Raw genomic sequence first — 16,592 nt, 5'->3', positions numbered from 1 at the left:
GGCCGCCGTGGAAGGAGCTATATTCAGTACTCGACTGCTGCTACATGAGGTGCCTTCTCAGTTTAGCTCGGTGCAGCTCAGCTCACCCACCAGCCAGCCATTCCCAGTCACCTAAATATTTTGCAGGCTCGAGCAGGGAACACGGAGGGGCTGTGGCCGGCGCAATATCTACACCTACGTGAAAACAGGGAGTAAAATAATGCATGAGAAACCCTTTGAAACGTGCGGGTCAGGGACACACGCTAACCCTGAAACAGCCGAGTTACTCCACACGTGCCCCCACGCGTGGGCAACGACTGAGTCTTCCAAGAGCTGTCAGTGCGAAACCAGGTGGGCCAGGAAGCCGCTTTGCAGGGGCCCCATCAGTCATTTTTAACTTTGCCTGGGGAGCGGACGGGCCCTTCTCCCGTCCCCCGGCAGCCGCAGCACTAAGGGAGCGCGGGGGCAGGGGCGGCAGCCGCCGGTGCCCCCTCCATCCCCCGCCGCGCTGCCTCTCAGGCGGGACGCGGGGATGGCGAAGGACGAGCAAAGGGCACTGGCGTTACCAGACCCCCCCGGGCTGCGCCCGCGGCGGGGGGCGAGCTCCCCGCTCCCGCCGTGTGGCGGGGCCGCACCTCCCTCCTCTCCACCCCCTCCCCGCCGCGCCAGCCCTCTGCGGGACCGTGCCGCAGCGGCAGGAAGGCAAACCCCGCCCCTCCGCCCCGCGTGTGGCGCGGCTCGGCTCGGCTCAGCACGGCTCGGCCGGGCTCACCCTCGCCATTGTCTGTCTGCGCGGCGGTCCCTGCTGCGAGTGGCGGGCGGCGCGGCGGCTGGCCGCGATGCTGAAGGGCTCCGCGCCCCCTCAGAGGCGGCAGCGGCGGCAACGGGCTCCAGCCCCGGGGAGCAGCCACCCCGCCTGCTGAAGACTGAAACTTTGCGTCCCCGCCGCTCTCTCTCCTCCCCCTTGCCCTCGCCGGCCCGGCTCGCCCTTCTCCATGCGCTGAGCGGCCGCGGGGCGCCCGCTCGGCCCCATGGACGCCTTTAGCGCCGCCAAGGCCAAAATGGGGGCGAAGAGCGGCGGCGAGGCGGCGGCGGCGGGGTTGGTCGCGCCTCAGCCCGCCGCGCCGGCCCCCAGCCCCGCCGGCCCCGGCTCTCCCGCCGCGCCCGAGCCCGCCGCCTACAAGCTGGAGGACCTGGAGACCCTGGCCACCGTGGGTGAGTGCGGGAAGGGGTGAGGCGGCGGGACCGGGGAGGAACAAAGGAGCTGCCCAGGTGCCTGCCTGCGGCCGTGCCCGGCGGGAGGAGGGCGGGCAGCGCTAGCCGGCCTCCTCCCGTCGGGCGCGGCCCCCGGAGATACCCTAACGGCCGTCAGCCCCCTTCCTCTCCCGGGCGCCCTCTTTTTTTTGGGCACCCCCCCCGCCCCTTTCCCCCGTCGCGGCCCGGAGCCACGGCCGCTGGGCGCTGTGGGCCCGTTCTGAGGCAGCGGGGTTGGAGCGTCGGCCGTTTAACGGCCGGCAGGTGCCGTTGGGGGCAACCGGCGAGGAATCGACACAGGCAGACAAGCGCGGCGCTGGGGAGGGGGCCGGCGGCTGGTGTTGAGGCTGCTGGGCGGCTCAGGGCTGCCCGTGGTGGCTGTGCGGCGCTCAGGAGGACGCGCTGCAGCCTTCGTGTAGTTTGGGAGCGGCGCTCGGAGCCTGCGGGAGGCTGTTGGCATTGTCTGTCCCCGGCGTGGTTGTGCGGGAGCGCTGACGAGCCCCGCCGCTGCCGGTGTCATCGTCTCTGGCTGCCAGTGCTTTTGATCAGCAGCTGAACGAGCCCGTAACCGGGTTTGGCCTGTCTGTGAGACGGGGGACAGTCACTGCTAAAGCCTAAAGACCTTTTAGTGTAAAAACCTGATTTATCCGGTTTAACTTCATTTACCTGCATCGTGATAAAAAATTCATCATTTAAATGTAGTTGTCGGGCCAGTGAAGAGATCAAACAGGTTAACTGAATACAGCTAAGTATATTTCAGAACCCCAACGCGCTGTTGCCATGAATATTGATGCAAAGATGCCTTGCGTGTGTAGAATTTTGGTGGAGGACAAGGTTACGTCTCACATCTACTACGCTTACTAAAAACTGCCAGTAGTCAACGGCGTTGCAGAGTAAATTCCTATGTTTAGTAAATTGGCATTTCAGATATCAGTGATGATGTTCGTTGTGTTCATATCCACTGTATCTGTCTGTGCATTGTGTTTGAACATACGTACGTGTAGTTACTTGCATTTTTGCACCTCTTTTGAAGGATTTTATTTTCAACTATATGGAAGTTTTATTCTTTTTTCTTTTTGTTGTTTATTCTGTGAAATTATTTTGGATAGATTTATTCCAGTAAGTGGAGTAAATCTCAATTTCCCCTAAGCTGTCTTCAGCAAAAAAGGTGTGATTTAAACCCTTTCTTAGTGAAGTTGATGTTTTTAATAGGTCTTTAAAAATGGAGTTGGAGAGGCCTAAGAATGTTGTGATCAGTGAAGACTATGTTATCATCTCTTGAAGTGCGTAGTTTTTTAAGATAATTTTTCCAATTTGAAATGTGAACAGGCATTTTATTGAGAAATTAATTGACATTATTAAGAGACTGCCTGAAATGTTTGTGATGCTTTTTTTCCACCAGAAGTAGTTGATCTGGTTTGTTACATCATGACTAGTTGCTGTGTATACAATTGTCATCACAGAGGATTATGACTTCAAGTGAAGCATAGAGTGCAGAAAAATAGTAATTTTTAAAGAAGGCATAATAGTCATGGAAATGTTCCTGAGGCCAATGAAGAAATGTAGAAGTAATCCTCCTGTCAATTCTAAACAGCATATCTTTTTAGAGTGTTCTTTAACATGCTCCTTAGAGGTTAAGGAAGAGGAAAGTCATGATTCCACAAGGAATAAAGAGAGACTTAAAAAAAGAGAGCTTGCTTGATATGAAGACACAGAAGGGAATAAAATGTGGAAGGAGCAGATAGCTGCCTATCAGGGCACTGACAGAATACTTAAACAGTCTCCCTTCCTTCTCTGTCTTCCCCAGCTTGATTCTCCGTCTCCTTCTCCGTCTCCTTTTCCTTCTCTTTCTTTTTTTATAGCTCTCTCTGGGAAGATGAAGTTCTTTGCATATCTTATGAACCATGGCATTGGTTGTTTAGTAGGGAGAAGGAAGGCAAAACACAGAAGTTGAAGGGTATAAAAATGTGCACAGATAAATACATAAGGCCTTACCTTATCAAAGAAGCTGAGCTGGCTTATTGTAAGTTTGTTTTAAAATGAATTTATGACATGCCTATGTGCCTCAATAGAAGGCTGTGAGGAGGGAAGGGATCTAGCTCCTGACGAGGAAGTGATACAGCAGCCTCAAAGTGATACTGAAACTAAACACATTTATACCTGCCTCTGAGTGGCAGTTTGTAAAAGATGCAGTGCCCTGCCCCTGATGTCAGTAGTACTTCTCAGATCTGAGCCAGTAACTGCATGAGGTTGGGCTTCTCTGTACACATCTACTAACATGCTGCATTGCATTCCTGATTTAGATGGGCTGCAAGTTAAAATCAGTGCAGAACACTGCAGAATACTATGTAGATGTGTAGTTTAGCTTAAAAAGCTCATTTTTGCTTGGCTTAAACCTTTTTTAATTAAGTTAGTTGAGTACAGTTTAGGTTTATATCACATGTACTGAAAGAGTGTATCTACATTTTTTTTTTTTAGCAGTGGTTTAAGTCAATATTACCCTATCCTCTGTTTTGATCTCCCTGCACAAATAGATGAGATTAATGTATTGTCATCAGTTTCACTACAGCAATTTAAAGTCGTCTGCAGATTGATTGCTGTGATAAGAATAGCCATTTTCTTTCTGCTGATGTTCTCAAAAGCTATGTGCTCTATCTGAGATACATGGAGATGTTTGTGGAGGGGAGGGGGATACCCAGAAATGGCAAGACAGGAAGTTCCGATATCTTCGCTACTAGAATCATTGTCGCTTATACACATAATCAGGCTTAGAAAAAGTATGGTCTTGGAAACTATCAACTTAAGAAAGTGGCCAAATAGGGAGGTGAGCTCCATGCTCTTAGAGACATTTATGGGTAATATTGAAGGTAACAAAATGACATTGGTGTCTGTGACATTGTGGCCATCCCTGACTTTAGGCACCTTCTCTTAGAGAATGGAATAAAGTTCATGTAAAAATAAATAAAAAAAAATAATCGGAAGCAGTACCTGCTTTGAATATAATAACTACTGCTTTAAATATCCTTCACAGTCTAAGAGGATTAAAATGTCTCTGTTAACCCAGCCACCGTAACTGATGTGTTCTCTGTGATTTCTGTTGGACACTGTGCCTGGTTTAGCAAAGAACTCACTGTGACAGAAGAAAGAGCAAAAGGGAAGAGCAGTTTAGCATAATGATTGGGAGGACACTTATCTCCCCCAAACATCTGGGGACTCAGCCTTTGTTTTCGTGTTTGTGGCCCCTTTGGTAAAAGGCATTGGGAGCAGAGACTAGAGTACAGGTATGGTTTTAGGGGAAGTGCCCTAATATTTAGTCGATAAAGCAAAGCTATGGGTTTGGGGAGGGCATAGGAGTGGGGTGCATACTGAAACTAAGAGAGGTTGAGCAAGAAGAATATTTCTTTGAGGGTACTTCCCGAGAGGTTGAAGTTGTGGCTTTGAAACTTTGAGGTGTGGGGTTTTTTTAACTAGTCCTCTTATATGAAAGGTGAGCATTCTTGCTCTGAAGCTGTTGAAGGTGCTTGGTTGTCCACTTCTGTTTTGAATTAATTTTCCTTTCAAAGGAGGTCGAAATACGAATGTTTTCTCAGTATGCTCAGAAACTGCTGCTCAGACTAGGCTGAAATATTCTGTGAATCTCAGTTGAAGTTACGTACTCAGCTGTGCCAAGACTGAGGTAGTTCTGTGCTGCACAGAAGCAAAAATTTATATGCCATGACCACCATGTTCATTGAAGCTTGACTGCTGAAAGTTCATGGCCCATCCATGCTTATCTGAACCCATTTCAAACTTTTTGTAGGTCTGGTTGGTGGAAGAGAGAGACTATGAACATTAGTGGCACAGTTTCTGAATCATCCTTGTTTTTGATGAGCGTGTAACAAGAGCAACCTTCCTATTCCAGTAGCCAGAGCAGCTGCAGTCAGACACCTGACATATATCCTGAAATGGAGATATTAAATTTGAAGTAATTCAGGTAAACCAGAATAATAAATACAAGAAAACCAGAAGATAGTTCTTCAGTTTTGGGTAGGTGAAGTTGGGAGAACAAATGTTGTGTTCCTAAATGAAATGTATGGTAATAGGGAAGGGGGAAGGAGGAGAACTCTAGGAGAAGAAATATGACAAACTTATTCTTCCCCTCTCTCCTGTGAGGTCTGTTTCTTGCCTATTTTTCAAAGTGTAATGAATTCCATAGCAGGCTTTGTAAATGTAAATTGGGTTTTGTAAATCTATTCAATTGATTGAAATATTTTAATAATAGTGTTTTCATGTGAAAAGATGCTTTTAAACAACTGTTCCCATGAAGTGCTTTACACTAAACAAATGCAGAATAAAAAATTGGGCAAACCGGTATTTTAATTTTTATGAGCATGGGAAAATTTTAAAAAGTACATGGGAAAAGTGAGGCGCAACATATTTTTAAATACTTAATTCCACTGTGTTCACACACAAAATATGGTAGCCAAATATATTTCAAATGGCATTATATCAGCAGGACAGTGGGTACAGAACAGTAGTCTAATGCTGTAAGAAGGAAGCTGCTCCTGTATAGGACATTACAATAGTATTTTCCCCTGCGTATAGTCTTATGTAAAAAATTCTGCACCAGAATAGCCAAGTTCTTCTTCACTAGCAAAGAGCACTGGTGGCTTGGTGCGTTTTTTTTGTTGTTTTTTTAAAGGGGCTCAGATCAGTTCTGTTTCTTACCAAATCTTATTTTTGGTTTCACTACTGAGGTCCTCACCTATTTAAAATACTGTATTCTAAGGGATGTGTGAGCATTTTTTCCTGTTTTGTTACCTTTTCTTGATACTGAAATGGTACATAATAATCCATGATTTTACTTGGCAGTGTCCTTAAATACCACAAGTTTTGAAAGAAAACATGGTCTGAATGTTGTGACTGTAATGGTGACCTGAATTCACCATTACATTTGTACATCTTTGAGACTTTAGTCATAAAGCTAAGTGACTTAGATTTTGTTTTCACTCTCTGTCTGTGGAATGTCTTTCTTGCTTCATTTTTCCTTCCCACAAGATCATACTTGTCCCAAAATAAATCCTTAGTATTGTTGTAGCTGATGTTCTAGAGAGAAAATGACCAGGTGTGACTCAGCTTTCTTCTCTTGCTTTTCCTGTTATCCACTGCCGAGGTGAATTTCAGGAGCATAGTGTTCATTGTGGAGTAGGCAGCAACAGCTCTTTTCCCATGAGGTTCTTGTTCTCATTAGGCTGGAAAAAATGGATTGAAACAAATATGCTCTTTTCCTTTCAGAAAGGTCAGAAGAGTGAGAATATGTGGAAGAAGCCTGAACGTGTGAAAACTGAAAGTTCACATTTCTGCTTTTCTGTCTTCAGTGTTTTAAAATCAGTGTTGAGGTAAATGGCTAGGGTTTGCCTGTCACCTGTTCCTTTTGCCTTAATCTGATTTAGATATCTAACTGATTGCAGAAAGAAATTCAGTATTCTTTGTCTGATGTTGTGAACTTGATGTGATATTATAGAATGAGCTTTGACACTCAAATATATTTCTTGAGGATAAATAATTTGTTAAGTCCTATAAATAGCCCAGAGATGCCCAATGTACAAATATTAGAAGAAAGGAAAGGGGGGTGGAGTTTACGTACCACTTTCGTTTGCTGTGAGGCATAGACATGTATACAGCAACAAGAGTGAATTTTTGTGAAGTAAAAGATGGGAACTTTGTGTTTACCTTGCAAGGGCTTGTCTGGGCAGAGGCCGTTATTAACCAAATTAGTTTAGGTTAAACAATACAATTCTCTTATAGTTGATACTTATAAGTGTAACAGATCTTCAGCATTAGCTTGTACTACTCGGGAGTAGTTTAACACAATGTCTTTACTTGGGAAAGCGTCCTCCCATTTCAACACAGTTTTAGAGGTTTTTTAGCAGTTTCAAAGATGCTGGTAAGTAAAATTTTGCTGAGTGCTGTGTGTTAGTGTGCATCTGGGATATTCAGGTAATAGGAAAGAGCAATTCTCAAAATTAGACTGTATTTCTGTTTTCCCACAGGAAGACTATCTTTCAAATAAATGAAAAAATGATCATTAAAAAAAGGGGGGAGGGGAAGTATATGATAAAACATTCTTTTCACTACTGTTTGCACTTCATGTTAGAGCAGTGGTTCAGTTTTTATTTGAAATATGTATTGATGCTTTATTATTATTATTATTTTTTTTAATACTGAAGGTGGATCAGAGATTTGCCCTTAGTACAGCCTCTTCTTTACTATAGAGAGATTGTAAATTTAGAGTGCTAAGGAAAGTCACCTGAGAGACAGGTGAGTAAATTGTGAAAGTAGTTACCAAAACACATTATATTTGGAAAGTGAGTGGAATGTTACAGAATGAGGAAATATTCAAAAAACACTTATGTCAGTCTCATTATTGTATTTCTGGATACAATATGGATGGATATGTATTCTGGATTTGGGGATAACTGTAGTCTTGCTTTGTTAATTTTGTTAAAAGATTTTTTGCCCTTTGTATTATGTTTACCATTTGGGTAAATAATATATTTCAAGGGTATTGAAATAATTTCAGTTGTGATGGTAAGACTGTAAGTTGGCAAATTAAAGACTTCTTTCTTGAGGCGTTTCAGGGAATGGTGTTTGAAAAGATGTTACCTCTGAAACAGTAAGTGATGTTTGTTTTCTTCTAAAGGTTTAGAGGGATAGGGTGTAAAATAGATACAGTGTTTCTGTGAGCAGTTTTGCCCTGAACCCATTGATAATCTAAAAAAAAAAATATTCTGAGAATACAGATTTATTGTTTTGGAAAGCTTCTTTGAACTTGAAGAAAACATCTTGTTCTACTCTGAAGAACATTCTGAAAATATCAAAATAGCAATCTCATTATGAGGGTTAACTTAAACTTTTGTTTTTACACACTTTAAGGGCCACAGTCTTAATGAACTCTGAATTTTGTGGTTTTACAGTTCAATTTAAGCAACTTAACTGTTTTATATAAATACCTAAGGTCTTTCACCGAAAGGCCAAAAGATGACTGGAGCAGGGAAAATAGTGTTGAAACTGTAAGTCCTAGCATACTAGAAGTATTCAGAATGTGCTGTTCTGGACATATCTACGTTGTAGAATATACAATTACAGTTCTCCTTTTTAGACATACCTAAACTAGATTTAAACTGTTTTCACTTCATTTCAATACAACTGCTAGTTGTATTGTTAGTAAAATAAGCTTGCCTGAGCTGCTGTGTAATGCTCATACTGAAGGATTTGTATTAATATCTATACCTATTTTGAGGTAGTTTGAGGACGTTTGCATTGCAGAGTTGCTCTTCAAATGTGTGGATGCTCAAATGTTCTTTTGGTGAACTGTGACAGCTGCCCTGTCCAGTCTTAAATTGTGGTGATCTGTGACATTTGTTCATGAAGACTTTCCACTCGGCTGCCCTCTGTCTTTGCTCCCATCCCAGTTTAGAGCAGCTGATAGCTGGTCTGTTAATTGATTGAGAGTAACTTCTGTGTAAATGTGTTGTCATTTTTCTCCAGGGAATCAATTGGTCTGCTTCGATGCGCTTCACCTCAGACAAATTGCTAGTGTGTGTGTTTTATTTATTTATTTATAACTGAAACACATTAGAATTAATGAAGGAAGCATCATTTCCACGTGACTAAACTGCACGGTATAACATATCTGTATAATACCAATGGCCATGGGATGTTAGACTTGTCCGGTTGGGTTGATCTGGTCAGTAGAACCATTCCCGAAGTCCTGCTTTGACCTCAACTTTCTTAGTCTATTGAGGGAGCAAGGAAGTCCAGCTCAATTTGACCTACATGATGCTTAAGTAGATCTGAACTGCACCTCTCAGGCAATTTGAGTACTTTGTGAAATATCTGGATTTCTAGTCTTGTGACTCTTTATTTGTTGGGGAGTGTTTATTTAATACCAAAGTAAAAGTAGATTGGTTATATGGTTTTATTTGGCTTGCAATGTATTTCATATCCCTTATGCCAACAAGTTATGGTGTCTAAAACAGACTAATTTTTATGTAAAATCTTCTTTGCTCTTGTTTCTTTTCTGGATATTCAGTTTGAATATCACCTACAGCTTTCTCTATTGGATTATAAATTTTATATAGATATACACACATATGCATATATATTTAAAATTATATAAACTCATAAACCGTAAGTTCTACAATTCTACAGCTTGATGTAGGAAGAGTGAGAATATGGAAGTCTTCTGCTCATTTTCTGTCAGCAGATACAGGACTTCTTAATTGTACTTAGCAGATCTTTGTTTCTACAAACTATTCATACAGTATATCTACAGCATGTAGCTTTTTTTTTTTTTTTTTTTTTTTTACTAGGATATTTTTTACTTCCCTAAAGGATTGATTCTGAGCTAATTTTTCAGGAAAGGTCACATATCTGGTATTTGTTAATTTGATTCTACCACACAATTTGCAAGAATTCAGGTGTAATGATTTCTATTTTGTATTTATTGGAGTACCTGGGAAAGGCAACTCAAGGCAGAAGAACTATATAATCTAAACTATTATTAGCAGTTGTAACGTGTGATTTAGACATGCATCCGTTTTTCTTGTGTACACTTGGCATTGTCTTATGCATACTTCTAAAAAGCACTAAAGCTACCAATGCAGTACATTATTTTGCCTGGAAAATGTGACTATATAATCTCTGACATTGTCTAATGCAAGAGGAAAGCATGTGAAGCTGCCAAGGTTTGGGATTTTTGTTTTCCACGTGATACTTACAAAGGAGGTAATGGTTTGTTACCAAAATGATGTAAAGTGATGATTTAAGGTGCCCACTATGCTGTATTTTTTGAGTTTTGGTATGGTTCTTAGTTAAAATGTAGCTTCTTACACAGTGTTCTTGGCATTTGCTTAAGTGTTGTTCTGTTTGTATTGGGGAATGTGGGGACTCTGAGCAATCTGAAATATTTACGGTAATGACACTGCCATTATTGTTGAAGGTGCAGGGAGCTCTCTGGATTAAAGCAAAATGTCTAGTTAGTATCGCTTTTTATGCCTCTTAGGTATTGTTTCAGTCAGTAAATTAAATGCTCCAAAATTGTTTAGGAAGATGTTAAAAGAGCTTTCCCTCCATAGACTCTTCAAAAACAGGCTAAACTGGGTGTAAGATTTTTACTTTGCTGATCTACTAATTAAGATGCACTGTAATAGCTATATGGATGGTGAATATAAAAAATAAGAAGCTGGGAGCTGACTGCGTTTATGTGAAACTTCTGGGTGCTATAATAGCAGACTTCTCTAGCCACCTGCCCCAAAACTGATGACAGACTTCTAGCCTCAGACCTCTTCCTCCCAGCTTGGTATTGGCTTCTTACAGCTCCATGGGTGCAGGAGATGATAGCCTGTACAGTTTTAATTTGCATGGCCTGCCAAAAATAACTTCAGAGTATGCATTGTAAAATTTTAGTTTGTTTTCAGGAAGATTAGAAGGTAACTCCTTGTCTGTCCCTGGAGAAGGAACAATGAGGACAGCTGCTGGTCAGTTTCTAAACTGGGATTCTTGTCCCCTCTTTCATCAAAATGTTTCAGGTTGCATGTCAGTATGCTGAACTTGTGTTCTGAGGCACTAAACTCTCCCTGACTTCTGTGACTTTCAAAGGCCTATGAAGACTTCTGCAGTATGTCTTTATTTAACCCACCCAGTTGTCACACTCAGAAGTGATGGACATAGAAGTTATACTGAATCAACAGCATTGTTCTTCCTCCTTTTTTAGTGACTGACATAGTTTAATCCACTTAAAATAAATTCATGCTAGCATCCATATATGTAGAAATTGCTCATTGATTAATATCTTTGGATGTCATTTGCGGTATAATAAATTTAAAAATATTTCTAAAAGTTTCGCAATATTGCAACTTCATTCAAATTGTTTTGTTTTAAAGCTTTCTGCATGTCTTCTAGTAATTTCCCAGTGAGTAGCAGTAATTCCTTGGATCTGTTCATGGAAAATTTTCCTTGATTAATGTTGGTTTTGTTACTTTTTTTTTCTGCTAGAAAAGGCATCTGGGAAGAAGCTGTGAGAAAGACAGTATGTCCTACAAGACAGACCCATTAGAAGGAAAACAAAGTAACAGAAGAGATTTGGAAAGAATCTGAAAAAAAGAACTAACGCCAAAGTTAATGCAAAATATTTTAAAAGACATGGAAACATATTTCCTCTTGGGGGAGAAAAAGGTGTTGTTTTAATTTTTTGGATTTCAGTTGTATACACTTCATCCTTCATCAGTTGAAAAGTAGAAAAAAATTGGGGCACATCCATTTCTGGTGCTGTAAAGCCTGTGAAAGCTATCCCTTTTAAGTGTTTAATAAAATAAACTGTATCCTTTGTTCTAAATGTCTCAGTGGAGAGAGGTTCTAGAATTATCTCAACTCTTTTTGTCTGCAACACTTATTGTATGCTAAAGATTTATTTTGGTGGTGGTGATTTTTTGCTGCCTTTGTTGTTAGGTAGGCCTAAATTTTTTCAATGCTCCTACTGCATTGTTGTGAGTTAGGCAGAGTACAGCCTTGTTGGCTTGATTTGGGCTAATTCTGGGAAAACAATGCTCTGGAAATCTATGATAGGACAATTTGAGTGGGTCATGTGCATTTTGTGAAATAATAGTATTTGACATTTGAAATCTAAAAGATATTTTGGAATCCCCCCCCCCCCCCCCCGAAAAAAAAAAAAAAAGTATAACATGATTTAATTTTGTGAGCAGAAGTTGAGCATAAGATGTGGCTAGGGTGTAATTCCATAAATATTCAATCTGACTGACATCAGAGGCAGATTAAGACATAGAATCTCAAAATCCTGTTTAGCAAGGACTTTTAATATTCTTTTAACATGAAATATGTATGAATTGTACTATACTGCAGGTTATGTTACTTATCAGTGAATTCTTTATTTGTTGAGAAAAGCTTGCGATACATGCTAATAGTAAACAGAGAAGCAACATTGTGAAATGGGAAACACGGAAGACAGCTGGCTTTGTGTCTGATTAGCCAGTCCCTCAGCAATCTGTATTTTTTTCTGACAGGTCTGCAGGTAAACCCATATAACTTAAAACTAAAACAGGAGTTGATTGCATAGTTATTGATTTCATAGCTTAGATTATGCCTGTTTCACATTGCTTTTAAAAGTTTCCTAGGAGTGTACCTCAGTGATAAAAGCTTGCAATATAAATAATTTTGTCTTTGAATCTTGATCTTAAATGTTTAATTGCAAGTGAAATGCTTTGATGCTATGTATTTGGAGGCAAGGGTTCACACCTATGTCTTAATTTTAAACATTATTTTTTAATTTTACTGACTTTTTTTTTGCATGGTTGCTATTAGTATTTTAATAAAGATGGTTCTTAGTGAAATGGGGACTACCAAAGTGGATGAATAGTCAGAGAAGGCTGGTGGGCAGTTAACGGAGATGAATGCATAGGTGAGTCTATACCTTTGGTTGAGAATGTTGGAATCCCTATTTAAAAATTATGTTGGAAAAAGAGAGTAGGGTAAGGGGACTTAATGCAGTTTTTGAGACACTCTTCCATTTTGTTTAGGTAGGTTTGTGTTTCCTCGATATTGTTTCTTTCCGGAGCAAAACAAGTAGAACAGAGTGAAAGTCGGGCTAGGAGCATGATTGGGTATTTTAAAGGATTATATGTGAAGAAACAAATGTTACTAGTGCTTGATTTGGTAGGTGTAACTGAAGTTGTAGTTGTTGCTTGTTAATACTGAGTGTGCAATGTCAGCAACTTTATGTGGAAATAAGCCAGCTATGGATTCACTGGTATCTGAAAGTTGGGCACTCTGGCATGAAATATTGCCAGTTTATCTCCTGTAATAAAATACGTTGATAAACCTCTCTCTAATCTTCCCGTGTTTTGGCATTTAAAATATTTGTAGGAGGAAAAAAGTCTCTTAATGTCAATTGGATGTAACAGCTAAGGAGAGATTCAGAACTCCAGATACTCCCAGACCAGTTGTGATTTCTAGCCTAATTGGCTTTAATTTTTGATAGAGATGTTAGGAGCTGCATTGTTTGAGAGCAAACACAACTTTGTTGCTTGGCCTCCTTTGGTTCTATGAAGTATGATTCTTGAAATAAAATTAAACAATGATTGTAGTAATAGGAAAAAAAAAAAAACCAAACCCAACCTAGAAATGCTAGGACACTTGTGGGAGGGGGAGAGCAGAGAAGAGGAAAAAAGCCATACTGTTTGATCACTTTGCTTTGGAGATCCTTCCATAGCATAGTTGGTTTAGTTTTGTAAGCAAGAAAAATCCTTTTTTTGGGTGCAAATTATTGAATAATTTACCATAAAGTACAGTCATCTCTAAAGAGTTTTGCATGTCATACACAGACCTCATTTTAAAGACACAGAAACTCAGTAAACTCGACTTGACTAAAAAGGGCAGCACAGTGAAAATAGGTGCTTAGGGACTCTTTAAACATTGATGGCACTTGTGTACTGGCAAATCCTATTAAGGATAACATTTAATTTTTATGTCAAGAAGGAAGATATTTGTATTAGTCATTGGCACAGTTTTCTTCTGGTACCTCCTGAGGAGGTATATTTTGGATAGTGCAATGCTAGTTTCCTCTTCAATCAGTGATGTAGGAGGACCTCTTATATATGAAATAATAATTTCATCAGTCTCTGTTCTGACTTCTGAGACTGTTACTTGTTCCTAGGAAATGTGCAAGCATCTGAAACAAACTGCAGTTCACTTCATAGAACATACCTAATATGCCTAATAATTTTTCTTGTTTGGCATATTTCATCTCTCTTCAGGGCAGAAGTATGCCTTTTATCTTTGCTGCTTAAAACTTAACATGCTTCAGCTTCTGTAAAAAGTGTTGCTGGATGATAAACTAATAACCGTCAGGTACCAGTAACTTTCAGTTACAACTGGTTTGGGTCATAAATGAACCGATGACCCGGCCCAGATAGACTGTTTTTGTGTTCACTTCTGATCCTTATATCTGGCCCTGCCTTCTAAGTTTAGCACATTGCTTGTGCACTATTTCTTTAAGAGTAAGTCCTGAATTATAAATTATATTTAAATGCTTATTCTTTTTAATGAATAATTTAAAATGCATTTCTGTTGAAAGGTGTGCTATGTCAACTATAATAGCGAATGAACCTCTTAGTAAGCAATGATGCTACAATTTTGGAGAAACAGAGTCTACAAGGGCATGTCGACTACTCTTGGTGTGTGAACTACAGCTCATGAATTCAATTAGCTGTAATATAATCTCTTCTATCAAGGTGGTGTTGGATTTTCTATTCATTGCTCTCTTTACTGCAGACTGTGATCCTATTTTTAAATATGTCAGACTAGGTTCATATAATTAATTCTGAGATTTTATGGGGCAAGAGAATGGGAGAGAGTAGAAGTGAGAAACAACTATGGCAGTAAACAACAAAATAAATTAACCTGTGGCTGGGTAAATGGGGGGGGGGTGGTGTATGTGTATATATATTATATATATTCATATATCTACATCTATGGGTTTGTGTTGCTAAGAAATTTGATGTACGATGAAGACATACATAGGATAGCACAGTGAAATAACAGAAAATCTAAAAGAAAGTATTTATTCTTACGAAAAAAAGAGAACTTGATTTTATTGTCAAGATTTGGGTATTAATGACTAACTGCTTTCAGTGACTGGAAGGTGAGAACACTGGGGACATAAAAAGGGCTCTGTACAGCTGACAAGCTCATAACTGTAACTGTGATATGACGGATTGGAAATTGTGTCTCTATTAGTAAGGTCTATCTAGTAGTCTTCACTGTTATTACTACTATATAATACACTTGGTACTCTTTATGACCATACAGAGCATTATGAGTTAAGATCTGGGAAATAACTCCTCAGGGCCTGTGGAATAGAGCAATTGATAAATCTTTAATGCTGAAAATCCGTTTCCATGCAGTATTCTAAATGCACTATATGTAAAAGTTAAACTCGTGTCTAGAGTAGAGAGGTTTGTGAGAAGGGGTGTAAACAGGTGACACTAATCATGGACTGATCAGTTTTAGATCTCAAGGTTCTGATCTCCTGATGCTTTTGACCATCACAGATAATGGAGAGGGGCTTTTGGGATTTTTGTTTGGTTTTCTTTCTAAAGCTTTGTTTTCCATTTGAGGCATTGTTTAGATTAGCCAGTCCACTTAGGATGGAGAGCTGTTCATGTGTATTGAGTCAGTGTATTGTCCAAACAGTTGTCCTGAAATGCAGTTGTTAACATCTCAATTGACTTTTCTTGTGTACACAACTTAAGTGATTTGCCACTGTTCTACTTTGAGCTTAGTCACCATCAGGTTAGTGGGTGAATCCAATGAATTGTTAGGCTGAGATTCTGCAATTTGAGGTGAGTCTTGAACACTGGGTCATTAGTAAGGATGAGATTTTATCAGCCCAAACTCAATACCTGTGAACAGTAATGTGGTCTTTTCTTCTCAATGCATTTAAAAACTGAACTAAATTTGTTTGTCAGTGTTTGAAGTGCTTTCAGATTTTATGGCAAGTTCTCAGGTCTTACTGAAAGATTTGTGTAGGGTCTGTGCTCACATACGTGCCTACTGTTTTCCTTCTTCTGCATTTATATGGATTTTTGTCTGTGGTGGTGTTCAAATCCTACAACATGAGGATGAGGTGACTTTTTTTTATTTTAATGGAGCCAGTCCTTGAATTGACGGATAATATTTAAGAAAGGCCTACTCGTAAATAAGTTAGAAAAAGTTTAAAACAATTGCCATCAGAAATTACTCGAGATCTGTTACTTTGAAAGATTATATGCAATTTAAAGAGGCATATACTGTGCCATAATGGGATTTAGTAGTGTTCTGCAATACAGGTTTTGATTTTCTTAGATTTAAGCCTTCTCACACTACACATACTGTTTTATATTGGGTAAGTAGGTCATTCTATAAAACTGGCTATCAAATAGTATAAAATCGGTCTGAAATCACTTACCTGCATTTTGATATAAATATTCCAAGAAGTAATGAGCTTAGCTCTTCTCCAGTGTTCATATTAGCTTGGAAATTTAGGAGTGAATATTGCAGCTTGGTAAGTGTAAATCAAGGTAAGCAAAATTGTGCTCATCTGTCCAAACAAAGCATTCTTTCGGCAATCTTAACAGCCTTGGCCTATGTGTGATTGAAGCATATGTACTGTAGGATATTTTATTTCCATGTGTCATTGGTGTTTAATTTTGAACCTTATCCTTCTCTTTGCTCTTCATGTGACTGTATGAAGAATTCTTAGTTTCATATTGTGACTCATGAATAATTTTGAACCTGATAAATTCTTTATTATATATTTACTT

At 40.0% G+C, this 16,592-nt stretch overlaps 1 protein-coding gene across 1 annotated transcript in view; it reads left to right on the top strand.

Moving 5' to 3' along the window:
• The first annotated feature begins 727 nt into the window (after positions 1 to 727).
• PRKX (protein kinase cAMP-dependent X-linked catalytic subunit) overlaps positions 728 to 16,592 on the top strand; it is a 59,896-nt gene continuing 44,031 nt past the window's right edge. The window contains exon 1 of the mRNA XM_082333010.1: positions 728 to 1,194. Coding sequence (XP_082189136.1) covers positions 1,011 to 1,194 — 184 coding nt within the window. The 5' untranslated portion in view covers positions 728 to 1,010. The remainder of the gene's footprint in view (positions 1,195 to 16,592) is intronic.

Source organism: Platalea leucorodia (assembly GCF_965183815.1).
Source record: "Platalea leucorodia genome assembly, chromosome: 2".
In the NCBI taxonomy this organism is placed as follows: Eukaryota; Metazoa; Chordata; class Aves; order Pelecaniformes; family Threskiornithidae; genus Platalea; species Platalea leucorodia.
This window is presented reverse-complemented; position numbering and strand designations above follow the sequence as displayed.